This window comes from Suricata suricatta, chromosome 2, assembly GCF_006229205.1.
Source record: "Suricata suricatta isolate VVHF042 chromosome 2, meerkat_22Aug2017_6uvM2_HiC, whole genome shotgun sequence".
Taxonomy (NCBI): Eukaryota; Metazoa; Chordata; class Mammalia; order Carnivora; family Herpestidae; genus Suricata; species Suricata suricatta.
In genome coordinates this window covers 159,467,491-159,481,599 of record NC_043701.1, presented here as the reverse complement: position 1 = coordinate 159,481,599, position 14,109 = coordinate 159,467,491, and the positions used below count along the sequence as shown (strand labels likewise).

Sequence of the window (14,109 nt, the reverse complement as noted above, 5' to 3'; positions counted from 1 at the left end):
CTAACAATACCGCATATACATATAATGGGCTCTGTGTTGCCACACTTACTCTCACCCAAGGATTGGGTGTTCCCATGATCCTTGATCAGCACGATCCTCTCCTAGTTGGCATGGAGTGCAGCAGGCAGGCAGCACCTGGATGACAGCCGACCAGAAACTGCCAAACGTGAAAAGAGGCCCCTGAAGACTCCAGCCCTGGAACAAGAAATGGGGGGAAACTGGTACGAATTTTTGTGGAACCAGGGGAAAAAGCAGGTGAGCAGCAGGGAGAAAACTTGAGTTGGGGGGGTGTTGCCCAAGGAGACCTCTGTCTTATGGACACCCCCAGATCTGAGTTCAGAGAGACACCGAGCCACTTTTCAGGATTCTCTTCATCAGTTGTTACTTTGTCTTCCTCTTGCCAGGCCATCTCATGCAGATCTGGGGGGCATGGAACAGTTATCTCCAGATAACGTGATGCGGATTCCTGACCTGTTGAATTGGTGTATGTGCTCCGGACAACTATGGCTTTAAGATGGGTCTAGAGTGGACTTCGTCTTGTCGGTAATGGGAAGCAGGGAGTAATGTGATAAAAGTCATGGCCTAAATAGACAAGACCAGCAGTGAAGTCTAAGGATGAGTTGAACAGAGGAGAAATGCAGAGCAGGGAAGCTAGTTTAGGAGCCTGTCCTCACCGAAGCCTAGTGATGTTGGTGGGACTTACTGATGGGTTGAACAGGAGTCAGAGAGGAGGAGAAATAGTGTGGCCATATACTTTGTTTTCCAATCCAGAATGGCTTTGAGCATGAAAAGAATACTATTAATCATTTTACCAAGATAGTAGACACATACAATGGACAATCCTGGGCAAATCTGGACATGCAGACACCTTGGTCAAAGATGACACAAGGTGTGGCACGTGGGTGACAAGATGTATAGGGTGATGCTGACCAAAGCAAGCAGTCTGGGAGGCAGAGTGGCAGGATGGAAGGGAGGGAATAATGAGCCTGGAACTGGCCTTACTAAGTTCAAAGTTTAGAGACATTTGCCTGGAACAACCCAGATCACCATCTTGGAAGCATCCGTGGACAGTTGCTTGGAAATGTGGGTTTCAAGCTTAAAAGAAAAGTCCAAACTAGATATACAGTGAGTGTCTTTGGACCCAATGACACCATTTTTAGAAATCTGAATCTCAGAAATACTCATTCTTTTTAAAACAATTTTTAATGCTTGTTTATGTGTGTGTGTGTGTGTGTGTGTGTGTGTGTGTGTGTGTGTGGTGAGAGAGAGAGAGAGAGAGAGAGAGAGAGAGAGAGAGAGAGAGAGAGAGAATGAGCAGGGGAGGGACAGAGAGAGGGAGACACAGAGTCTGAAGCACCTCCCTAGCTCCAACCTGTCATCACAGGGTCCAGAGCTCGATGTGGGGTTCGAATTCAAGAACTGCAAGATCATGACTGGAGCCGAAGTCAGATGCTTAACCGACTGAGCCACCCAGTCACCCCAGAAATACTCATTTTTATACAAAATGACATATATTTAAGGAGGCTCACTGTGGCATTGTTTGTAAGAGAGAAACTTGGGAATAACAAAAAGGTTCACCAATAAGGAATTGGTTAAATCTATTATGGAGTGCCATGTAAAACATACCTATACGTGTTGAGGTATATGCCTATGTGTTGGCTGAAAAATATCTCTGATATTTTTTAAGTGAAAGGAACACATATACAACAGTAGTACGGCATGATAAATCTATATAGTAATTGCTTTTCAGTCTAATTTGTGTGCATGTCGGACTGTATGTGTGACAGACATGTAAAAGATCTAGAAGAATACACATCAAATTGTGAAGAGCAGTAACTTGCAGAGAAGAGAACAGGATTCAAGGGAAAGAGGAAAGAGGGGCTTTTCCTTCTTACTCTACACATTCTTGGATTGTTGAAATTTCTATAATCCGATATTCATGTACTAGATTTTAAAAATAAAAACAGTAAAAAGGATTCTTAGACGTGGAGTCCGTCACCTTAGGAAGGTCATGGGTGATGTGATGGGGGAAGCCCTGGGGTGAGAGCCAGGATGGGGGCTGGAACACAAGGCTTTTACCAACTGAAGAGGTGCTAGGAGGAAGGAGGTGAGGCCAGAGTACAAACCCCGGAGTGTGCCTGAAGAAAGTGGGACTCCATTTCTGACCCTCAAGGCTGAAAGAGATAGACTCTCCGCTCTTCAAAGGAGGCTGCCTGAGCCATTCCCTCCAGATTCCAAGCCTCTGCTTCAGCAGGACTGAGTTTAAAGAAGAACCCAGTTTTTTTTCCAGGGCCCCTGATGGGTCCTAGGTGGTCTACTGATGTTCCATGCCCCATGCTGTTAGAGGGAAGCCTTCCTTCCTTAGGGTACCAGGCTTGCCAAGAAGACCACCTCAGTCCAAGGCACCACACTTCTCTGGGTAACTCAGTGCCACCCTAGGTGGCCCCCGGCCCAGGCAGTCCTGACTTCTTCCTGCTTCTCTCCTCTCCCCTTATGCTGCCAAAATGCCCAGCACTTCTCCAGGTGACGAAAATAAGAGCCAGAAATTAATTCCCTACTAGAGCAGAGCTGTGTGTTTGGGGGGAGAGTGAAATCCAGGGGACAGACAGCGGCAGTGAGTCACAGGGGCTCCTCCCCTGGGGAGATGGAACTGACAGACCAGGGTGTGGGATGCTTGGAGGTGATTTCCTGACAAGGCTGTCAGCACGTTTCACTCCTCACTCTCTGCCTGAGTCCTCTGCAGCTGAGCTGAGCCTTCTCTTTCTCTCTCTTCACCTTTCCTGGCTCTCTTCCGTTTCCAAGGCTCCCTCTCCCCATTTGGCAAGTCCTTACCAGTGCTAACTTTGTACCTTGGTGCTCCACTCTCCAGCTCTGCTAGGCTTTCTTCTTTTTCTGTTAACAGAAATACACAGAGTCAGCTTTTCTGTTGGGGTGCCCTGGCCCCAGGCTCCTTCCCAACCACAGCAAATTTTATAGATGATTGGGAGTCCGGGGATGCACAGCACATGGGTCAAGGAGGCTGTGTGTGTGTGTGTGTGTGTGTGTGTGTGTGTCTGTGTGTGTGTGTGAGGGAGGGAGGAGGGGAAGAGGGAGAGAGAGCAGAAAGTGAGCCTCTTTGGGGTTGCATCAGTGCTGCTCAGGAGGGAGGGTTCAGAGCACAGCGCTAAGGGGAGGGGGCACAGCTGAGCCTGTCAATGTCCCTCAGGTCTTAGAAGATCATCGGACACCAGTAGCATTGGGTATTTCTAGTTTGTCTCATCAGCCCTCCCCGCCCTTGCTTTACAAATCAGAAAGCTGAGGTCCAGAGAGGTTAAATGACTTCTCTTCATTCCTGCAGCTAGCTAAAACTGGTTCTGTGGGCAGAAGCAGGATGAGAACCCGGGATCCTGACCTCGCCGTGTCCACAGTCCTAGCAGAGACTTTGGAGGAAAGGTCCCATTTCTCAGACACTGTCGATGACAGATTTGACTAACAACTTCTCAAAGAGATGGAAAATGCTAGAAACCCCTGGCCTTCAGGCTGCTCAGCGAACAGGCTGGGCCCCCAGCAGGGGCAGCAGCAGCTCTCCTTCCCACCCTGGCGGCTTCCCAGCTCCCTCCTGGGTGTTCCCCCGACACACAGCGGTCAGCCTGGGGACACTCTATATCCACGTCCATCCCCTTTACTGCAGGCAATTCTTGCCTGACCCTGAGTCCCACCTGCTTCATCCAAGGACATAGCCCAAGACAAATTTGTCCTCCTTTTATCAAAGCTCTGATTCCAGCCACCGCCTCCCCAAAGGCCTTTTTTTCCCTTCACATTTTAGAAGTGCCCTCTGTCTCCCACCCCAAATCTGAGAGCTTTCAATCCAGGGTCCCTTGGCATTGGAGTCACTTGCCTCTCCAAAATAACATATGACCCTTCCCCCTTCACTGATTGAAAGAAAAATTAATCCTTAACACAAGCTCCAGTCATTCGTTGTCGTAAATGGGAAATATCTGCATGGCCCAAAGCCCTCTCCTCATCCTCCAGGTCAGGGTCCTAAACTAGGATGGGGACAATCTCCCTCCCGCCCCACTGTCCCCCCTTCCAGAGGGGCCGAACTCCCCGGATGCGGGGGGAAAGCGGTGAGGTCGTGAGTACACAATGCTTTCTTGTGCTCTGGTTGCCTCTCGCGACTGCCCGCCATTCCCCAGGAAGAGAGAGTGGAAAGAACGTGTGGACAAGAGGTTGGCAGGGCAATAAAAATGTCAGGGCCTTCCTCGCCGCTCCCTTCCCTCTCAATCCTCTCGCGCGCTCTCCTTCGCCCCTCTCCATCTCCTCCCTTCCCTCCCTCCTTGTCTCCCGCAGACCCGCTGCAGCCTCAGCCGAGGCGGCGGTATTTGGGGTATGAGGCGGGAGAGGTTAATTATTGCTCCCCCGCCCCCACGCCCCCCCACAAGATGTATCTGACTGTCAGAAGGGGTGACAGATGAAGACAAAGTACAGGTACAGCTCCCGCAAACCCGGCCCTCCTTGTACCAGCCAGGGGTGGGAGTGGAGGGTGGCGCGCTAACGAAGTTTTAACCCCTCTGACGCCAATCCACACAGCCAGGCAGGGCGGGGCGAGTTGGGGAAGCCAAGGTTAGAACCTGGGTCCCAGCCTGCGAGGGCTGAGCTTGGCTGGGAGACCTGTTGGCCTGCTCCTGCCCTGCACCAGATGCCTGGTGGAGAGGGGGAAGGGAGGTAGGGAACGGCTCAGTCCCAGAGGCTGCAGAATCAAGGTCAGAAGCAGGCCTCCCAAGGTGTTTACAGGTGCAGAGGAAGGGATTCCTGGAGTGACCTAGGGGATAGGTAGATTTGGGGGCCCAGGAGCTCCAATGAGAGAGAGTTCCACTACTCCTCCACCTTCTCCGTGACAATGTCCCCCCCTCACCCAAGTCTGTCCCCAGGCATCCTCGCCAGGGTGTGCTTGGTGTTTGAGAATGAGAGTTATGTGTTTGAACCTGGATGTACTTGTGATGATGTAATTCAGTAGGCTCAGAAGGACTTGAATATGGTATGGGGTTGTGGCGGGGGGCGGCGCACACATGCTCACACTTAAATCACAGACTTGGAAGGGGCGGTTGCAGGTATCTGTGAACGCAGTGTGTTGTGAGTGTGTGTGCCCGAGGTAGAGAGCTTTTGCCAGTAAGCATGGCTGTGGGGAAGGAGCGTGTCTTCAGGAGAATGGAGATGTGCACTTGCAAGAGCTGAGGCATCACATTGGTGTGAACGTGAGCGTGATTGTGTGTGTGTGTGTCTGTGCAAGTGTGCCTGTTTGCACACACGAGCGGCCCGAAGCTGCCAGCCTCTTCCTCTTCCTGGCATCCCTCCCTTTCCTGCCTCTCCTCTCTCCATAAGCAAACGAGGTGAAATAATTACTTTTCCATTTAAATGCCCCATGTTCAAGCCAGAATGAAAACAAAGTGATTTAATAAAATTGTCTTTAAAAGGGAAAAGAGGAAAATAAACGTCTGCTCTGCTCCTCTCCCTGGTGTTCGGGGAGGCCCCAAGCCCTTCAAAGTTAATTAAAACAGAAACTAAAATTGCAGAATAGCTTACCAACCCTTTTCTCCACCTTAAAGGTGGAGTGGCCCCCAGAAACCCTGCCTTTGGCCAGGAACTTGAGGCCCCCCATCCTCAGGCTCAGCTTTACCCCCAAGACGAACCCTCATCCCTGGCAGGTACCCTGGCCTGCCCTCAGCCCCACCTAAGGGAGGAAAGTCTGCTCCTTGTCTTGTCCCAAAGAGTCATGAAAGGCCTTGTCTGTACATTTGAAATCCTTGATGGACACCGGTCCCATCAGGAGCTTCCGGCCCCTGCCTCCTCCCAGGACACAGCCTGCCCTAAGCCCCTCCTGCCCCTCCCCACAGGTCTCCTGAGTCCCCAGCTGCTCTGAGCTTTATCTGTCTTCACTGACCCCCTGGCCTGGTCCTCAGCTCCAGCTCGGCACAGTTCCGGCTGCTTCCGCCTGGTCTGTATCTGTTCCCCATCAGAGGCCCCATTGGAGCTCCAGCCCTTCAGCAGCTCAGATAAAACAGATGGATGGAGGTGAGTTTGGGGGACGCCCCTCCCTGCAAGCTCAGAGCTAGAGCCCTGGGTTGTGACAGGGGCTCCCTGAGGAGGGCTGAGGGTAAGGGTGAAGACTGCCAAGTTCTCTGGAGGCCTGTTCCTACCCATCCCCACCCTGCCTTTGCCCTTTCCCTCCTCCAAAGGCCCAATTCCTAAGGCCTCCTCCAGGCAGGCCCTAAGACTGCAATCACCCCATCCTCTAACACACACACACATCAGCAAGAAGCTCTGTACTAGGTACCCTGCCCCCATCTCCATGCAGCTCACCGGCCCACAAATAGTACTAGTAAAATTGAAACCTGTTGTGTTCCAGACACATTACTTACAAGATCTCTAATGTCATCATAACCCCTAGAGAGTAAGTTTTATGTTATTTTTCAGAGGAGGACACAGAAGGTAAGCTAAGAAAATTGTCCAGGGTATACACTTAAGAAGCAGTGGAACTGACATTCAAACCCATACTGCAAAACCCCATGTGCTCTTGCCAGGAGATCCTTGACTTCTAGTTCTATTCCCAAAGACCCCTCATTGCCCTTCAGAGACCACCCCCCCACTACTACCCCCAGAACGCAAACCCTTCTGACACCAGTTCACACTGGAGTTGAAACTAGAGTTGAAACCTGGGTCCCTCCTGTGAGGGTCAGCTGAGTCCAGCAGGGCCTTCTCCAGCCCTGCTTCAGTGATCTGGGAGAAGGGTGGGGAGGAGGGTAGGAAGTATTGTCCCTGGGTCCTCAATTCTCATCCCAGGAGACCCTCTCACTTCTCACCAAGACTCTGTCTTTTCTCCCTGGGAACTCCAGACCCCACTTCGGCACCCTCAAGGCCATGCTGCCTCCCAAAGGGGCACAAGGTGAGACTCGATTGTGGGGTAACATTGGTCACCCAAACTGGCTTTCATAACTCTAGCCCTGTTCAGAGAACCTCACTTAGCGGAGAAAATGTCAAAAATAAATCCAGGCCAGGATTTAGAAATAAATAAAGCCAGCCTCTGTCTTCAGCCCCTCTTCCCATACACACCAGGGATCTAAGATCTCAACCCTGGGTAGAAAAGAGAGACTGAAGGCAGGGAAGAGAGGCAATAAAGGGACAAAAGCCCTGGTTTTAGGGTGAGGATGGTACCTTAAGACTTCTGGCCTTGACTGCATCTGGAAACCATCTAGCAAAGGAGGGAAGGAAGGAAGAAATCATTCAGAAGCACCTTTCCTAATTCAGTCCCAGGAATGTGTGGGTGTAAGTGGGGAGGAGGAGTCTGTGACCTTTTCCAGGTCCAGGCCTCACCCTTGTTTGAACCCCCTGCACTGAGCCCAGACTCAGTAATGGCAACCTGGTGGGCAATGACCCAGACAAGTTGGGATGAGGCATCATGGCCCAGTGGTGTTGGGAGCCATGCCTCACCTTGCTCACCAGTGAGTCACCTAAGCCAGGCCAAGCCCAGAGCCTTCACACTTCTCCTTTGCCACCAGCACATCTGGGACCCAGCTTGAGCAGAGAGAGGACTAGAGAACATTAGGGGCCCCAGCATGGAGAAGACAGAGTGGGGAGAAAGGCAGGGATGACTCCATCTGAGCTGGCCTCCAGGTTCCACCCCGAGACTGCCACCAGAGCCTCTGTGTCTGGACCCCTCCAACTCCATTCCTGATCCTGACTGCATTACTCCCGTTGGGCCGCATCTCTATCCACCAACCCATCCCCTCCCTCCCCCCACTCCCCGCCCTGCCCAGAGTTCTCAAACTATCCTCCATTATCTGCAACTGACTCCCAGAGCTCCCATTACTATCTTCCAGACCTGATCCCTCCAACTCTCTAAATGCCCCAAACACTGCCCTCAGAGAACTCATTTCCTACCTCCAGTTTCCCAGACCCCATCCCCACCCATTCCAGTCGTCATCCTTTTCTCCCCAGGTGTTTTGCATTGAGAGGTGAGAGTTGAGCTTCATTAACATCTCATTACCCAAAGTGGGTTTCCATAGCTGTTCACCCATTTAGAAAGAATCTAGTCATCTACAAGGCTGAAGAAGTGACCAAAAAATATCCCAGGAGATGATCGGCCTATGTCTCCAGCCTATTTCCCTCTGCCATCAGCTGCCTGCCTACTTAAGATAGAGTCCTAAGTGATAGGACCTGAAATTTTGAGCAAAAAAAAAGTTCAAGTCCACCAGAAGAGTGTTTAAGCCTGTCTACCCCTCACATGTGTAGACAGAGTTACACATACGTGTGCATGTAATCCTGTAAACGTACACATATATCATTAATCTAAGTATACATACATTCACATGTACGTGTTAGAACAGACTGTAAGCTCTAGAAGATCAGGGACAATGTGCCTTTCTGTGATGTACCTCCATTCCTACAATGATGTTGACACATAACAAGTATTTGGTGAAAGAACAGCACATAATGGAACATGTACTTGCAAATAAATATATATATATACACATATAACAATGCTTGTGCACACACATACATATATGTATCTACATGGTTATCCACACACCCATATGCTTTTAGATAATCCACATATATGACATATGTTGTGATATACATACATACATGTATACATACACCTCTTATACAATGCATGTAAGCACACACACATAACTACTATGAACTAATAGACATTACATATAGATATCACACACATATATCATGCATTTACTACACATACATGTGCACGGCACATACATAAATGAATACAAATGGAAGCACCTTTTTACTCAAAAATTTCCAGTCAGTTTAACCGCCTCAAGCCCCCCCTGGCCCAGGCTTGGCTGCGACAACCAGAAATTTCCACCAGATGGCACTCCTTTGCCACTTCCTGTACTCCCAAGTGTTGCCAGAGATGTCTCCCCTTTAGGCCAAGACACAAAACTGGTGGAGCTGGGTATCCCAAGAGCTTCCCCCTCACTCCCCTACCCAGCAGGGCAGTGGCCATATCCTTGGTCCCCAAAGTCTGCAATCTCGGCCCTCTCCGAAGTTGAACTCATCCTCTTGGGGCCTCCCGGCTTCTGTTGGAGGGGTGGAGTCCCCTTTGGGGGGTTCCCCGTTCTGCTCAACCCTCAAATCCACTCCCATTCACCAGTGAGCCAAGGATTGCGCTTCACCCAGACTCCCTCGGTTCAGAACAGTGTGCTCAAGGAGCCTTCGTAGTAATAAGCAGTCAGATTCCCCACAACGGCAGAGGACGAAATCAGGGTCATTTGTACACGTGTGGCACCTACACTCCTGGATACACAGGCCTCCAACTCCTAGCGTACTCCCAACATCATGCCCTGAATGACCAGCTGGAGTCAGCCAAAAGCAGAGAAAATGGTGAGACCTTGGGACCTAGTACCCTCGGCTAGGGAGGGGCTAGTCCTGGTTAGCCCCTCCTGCACCAATCCAGTGTTGACTCCAGATCTCTGACTTGGAGTTGGAAGAAAGTACATCCGCTCATCTTAAGCAAACCACTTAAAATCTCGGAGGTGAGGAAAGTGGGGTGCAACAGAGGCCCTCCCGCCTCCCTGCCTAGGCCACTCCGAGTCACCTCTCCTAGAATCTCACACTTCGAGTGTGAGCAATCTCGAACAGAAAACGCAGGGAAGGCTTGGAACCCCGTTGGGAGGCGAGGCCAGAATTGTAGCAGCGGCTCCGCTTCCCCCTCCTCTTCCCCTCTCTTCCCCCGGGAGCAGCGGGAAATTATTTATTAAAACGCCGCCCGCGCTCTCATTTATTTGCGGCGAATAATCCTCGGTATCGCAGCGCGTTTATTAAACCTTTCCCGTCCCCGCATTACTTTAATAATAAATCGCGTGTCACTTTCCAGCGACGTTATTAAAGCCCGTCCGCAGAGCAGAGGCGGGGAGGGGGCGGGGGGATAGAGCAGCAGGGATTCCTTCTATTCCAGACTGCGGGGCCTGAACCAGCAGGGTCGCGGAGGGGGAAACTGAGGCTGTAAGGAGGCTGCACTCGCACACTCTACGAAGTCTACATAAGCAAACCAGGAGGACGGATTCCAGGGGTGCGTGTGACCCCGGTTGGGTCGGGTGGAGCCTCTGCTCCGCAGGTGGGCGCGGTAGGATCGATGGGCCCAACAGGGGGCGCCTTCGAGTACAGCTGCGCTGGGGCCCCCCTTCCAAGAACTAGCCTGGGAACTAACTAGCCAAGCTGTCACGAACCCAGACCACGTCCCCTCTTTCAATGCAGAGCTTCTGCAACACGACCCCTCTATCCCTGGCACACCGCTCACGTTCCTACTCCTGCTTCCGCGGTCGCCTTGGAATTCGCCTCAAATATACAACCCGCTTGAGCCCTGGAGCGCGCCGGAGCCGGGCTCCGGACTGGATGAGGCAACGAGAGCTTTCCTCTAGCTTAGCCTCTGCAGGACCCTGCGGTTGCGCGGGAGGGACCGCCAAGCCCTCGGGTTGGGATTCCTGACCACGCCCCTCCCACGAGCCCGGGCTCCCTGCTTCGGGCCCAGAGGACGTGCTCAGACATCGAGCCAACTCCAATCTCTCCTGCGGTGGCGCCAGGCTCTGGGCGGAGCCCAGGCGCGTAGGAGACTGTCGCCATCCATACTCAGGGTCCTGGCCTCCCGAACTTGTTTTCATTTTCTGCTTCAATCCGTCAATAAACACTGTGCTCACCAGTGCCCGTTGGCTAGGTAAGGAGAGTGTGGAGAGAGACGTGGGGAGCGAAAAAATGTGTCTCCGTGAGGGACCCTCAGCCAGACAGGACAGGTCATAGTTGGTAAATGAGGAAACAGGCTTACCTGACTTTGTCTGGTTTCAACAAGGAAAAAGGTGGATTCCTAGCGTTTGGCCCGTACTGCTGGCCAAGCATCCCCCCTCCTTCATCCAGCTTGTACTTTTACACTGGGGCCCTACCTGCATAGACCTGGTTCCCCCCTCTGCCTAGGGAGGGGCCCAGAGTGGGTTGAACAGAGGGGCAGGCAATCTAACTCTAGTCCAGCACAAATGGAGGCCAGATTGGGAAGATACCCTCGCTCCAACCAGATGTCTTCAGCCTTCCTGCCTAGAGGGGAGGGGAGGCCCCAGCTCAAGCTTCCCCCTCTGTACATCTGGCAGGCGTGTGCTTAGGGAGTGGGACCTCCAGCTTCTGGATGCCTCCCAGGAAACTGTGGTCTTCATGTACATGTCTGCATGAACCATGTGTGCATCCGTGTGACTCAAGTTGTTCATAAGTCCTTTATTGCGTGCCTACTGTGCCTAGTCCAGTGCGAGGCATTGTCCAATACAGAGTGGTATAAGAGATGGGGCTGGCCTTGTGGAGTTTCCAGAATGACAGAAGTTAGACATGACCAAATGCCCATGTTACTGCCCTGGACTAAACCATGCTCCATTGTGCTTTTCTAGACAACAGCTGGCCAACAGCAAAGAGGACTGCGGTTGGTAAGTGCAACTGGGACTTAGGTGAGGGGGGGTGGGAATCTCTGGAAGGTGAGTTTTGAGGAAGGGTAAACAGGCTAGGCGAAGGTTAGGGACTAGAAAAATGACAGCAGGAGCTGTGGTGAAGGGCAGTTAGAAAGGCTGACTGTGCAGGGCTGGAGGCAGGGCTGCCAAAAAGAAACAGAGGATCCTGATTGCCTCTTTGTGTCTATTCTTCACTCTCCTCCCCTACCTCATAGGGACCTAGGGACCGGCAGGCGGCTACTGTCTTCTGGCTGGTTGGTACACACTGCAGACTGTCCTGGCCAGGGCTCTCTCTCCATGGGCCCCTTTGCATCCCACCAACCCTGGCCTCTGCCTCTCTTCTGGTCCTCCAACTTTGTCTTCCTACTTACCACCACCACCACCACTTCTTGCCTATCATGGGCATAAAAGTGATTAAAGGGCCCTGCTTCCCATTTGAGGTCTTTTCAAAAGCAGGGATGAATACTATCCCCACTCACCCACCCCCACAGGCCGGAGCTCCGGACCTAGTAGTAATCCTCGCCCTCTTCACTCTCAGCCTCCTCCTCAGGAACCAGATGTAGGGACGGCAGCCAGGGGGTGCCTGTAGAGTTCAGCTGGTCTGCAAACACATGTGGGCAAAGGAGGGAGAACAGGAAAGAGGGGCTGTCAGCACCCACATATCCCAGATTGTGTGAAAGCCATACTGCATACACAGGCACAAACACAGACGCATAAGCGAGGGCCTGAACCCACCACCAGTCCCTCCCAGTCCCCAGCGCCCAGGGTTCCCCTTACCAGGCGTGAGCACTGTCAGGCTAGCTGGGGCCTCAACTTGGCCCAGAGCATTGCGGGCCAGGCATCGGTAGGTTCCCTCGTCGCTGGGACGCACAGCCTGGATCTGCAGCCAGCCTGTCACTTCAAACCTCTGGGGTCCACCCCTGAACTGGAGCCAGAGGAAGGGTGAGCAGGACCCTTCTAGGGGGACCCTGGGCGACCCAAGGGAGGCCTCTGCCCCCTATCCTACCTGCACTGAGATGTGAGGATCATCCCCTGGCAGCTGAATGTCCAAGCCGTCCTTCCTCCACTCGATGGATGCCATGGGGTAGGCAAACACCTCACAGCCAAAGATCACATCCTGCCCCGTCACGTTCCAAACGTCATATGGGTGCAACACGATTTGGGGCTCTAGGGGTGGAGGTGGAAGGCCTGAGAACGGGGTGGCACATCTGGCCCAGCAAGAAGCCCATATATGAACCACCATGGATGTGTTTGTGGGGAAACACGGTAGACGCGCAGGTAGGTACACACTGATAAGCAAGACATGACATGTACGCACAGGTACATACAAATGTAGGTGCGGGTACACACAGGTACAAACTCATAGGTGGAGAGGTTCGTGCAGACAGAATTCGCAAGCACACAGGTCCACACCTCAGCTTGGCAGCCACACTCTATCCCTGATTGCCCCCCAGTCCTCATTCCACCTTCTAAGCCCCTGTCCTGCTGTGCTTGTAACCGACACCTCCCCCTACCCTCCCCCTTTCCTAACCAAGTCCAGTTGCCAGAGACCAGAAGAGCGGCCCTCCTCCTCCCGGCCTCCCCACCAGGGAAGGGGGCGGGAGAGGGGGGATTCCCACGTGGGAAAGGCAGAGAACCTGAAACCGGATCTGGGCAACAGGCAGAAAGCCTGAAGTTGTGGGGTAAAGTGTTGGGATCCTGCCGGTGTTTGTTTTCCTGGCAGCCAAGGCCAGGCCAGATCCCTCAAAGGGGTTCAGGAAGAGAAAGTTACTAAAGCTGCCAAAGGAAACCTGAGGCTTGAATGGCCCTCAGCCCCTCACCCCCACCTCGGGGATGGGCGGGAGGAGCTGGAAGAGCCCCCCTCCCTCACTACTCCCGAGGCACAGAAGGAAGAGAAGGGAGGTGGGGAGACGGGGCTAACAGCTTGCTCTGCGAATCCGAATCCGACCAAGTGAAACCTGATTTCATCTCCCTGGAACCCAAATCTCGTTGCTGGGCTCCAGCGGTCTGGGCAAAGTCTGGGAGTCTCTTCACTCTCTCAATTTTGAGAGACCAATCATTGGCTCTGTGCCTGCTCCCTCAGAGGGTCCGTCCCGCCGGCGTGGTCTGGAGCTTTCACGTGCCTCAGGGCACACAGCTTGTTGACAAAGCTCGGACCCGCACCTTCGGGCAGCGGTCTCTGCGGACCAGCAGCGAGCACGGGCATTCCCCTGCCTCCTCCTTTTCGCTCCGCTGATCAGAGACCAATTCAGTCGGAGGTCGGGGGGCAGTGCCCCGAGTGCCCCGCGCGCCGGGGGTAGGGGCTCCGGGCGGTGCGTACCCGATTCGCAGGGCCCCGGGTGCGCCGCAGTGAGGTTGGCGTCGGGCCGCGCGCGGGCCGCCTCCTGCAGGCGGCAGATCTGCGCGTAGGTGCGGCCGTCGGATCCGCAGAGCGGGCGCTGGGAGCGGCAGGCACACAGCGGCTCCGGCACCTCCCCGCGGCTCAGGTCCCCGCCTGCGTCCAACCGGCACTCAAGCTGCTCGCCGCAGCGCCCGTAGAAGTGGGCGCTGGGGTCCAGGTCGCAGAGCTGACCCTCGAGGTTGGCGCATTCCCAGCAGCAGCCGCACACGTCGCGCACCCGGCCGGCCA

General features: G+C 53.3%; 1 protein-coding gene across 1 annotated transcript; it reads right to left on the bottom strand.

Annotated features, from left to right (window-relative positions):
• Positions 1–11,236: 11,236 nt before the first annotated feature.
• Positions 11,237–14,107, bottom strand: KAZALD1 (Kazal type serine peptidase inhibitor domain 1; the record flags this gene model as incomplete). Its single annotated transcript, XM_029920279.1, has 4 exons — positions 11,237–12,081; positions 12,258–12,405; positions 12,487–12,647; positions 13,801–14,107. Coding segments are annotated over 4 exons (711 nt in total), but the record flags the coding sequence as incomplete, so codon positions are not given.
• Positions 14,108–14,109: the final 2 nt, after the last annotated feature.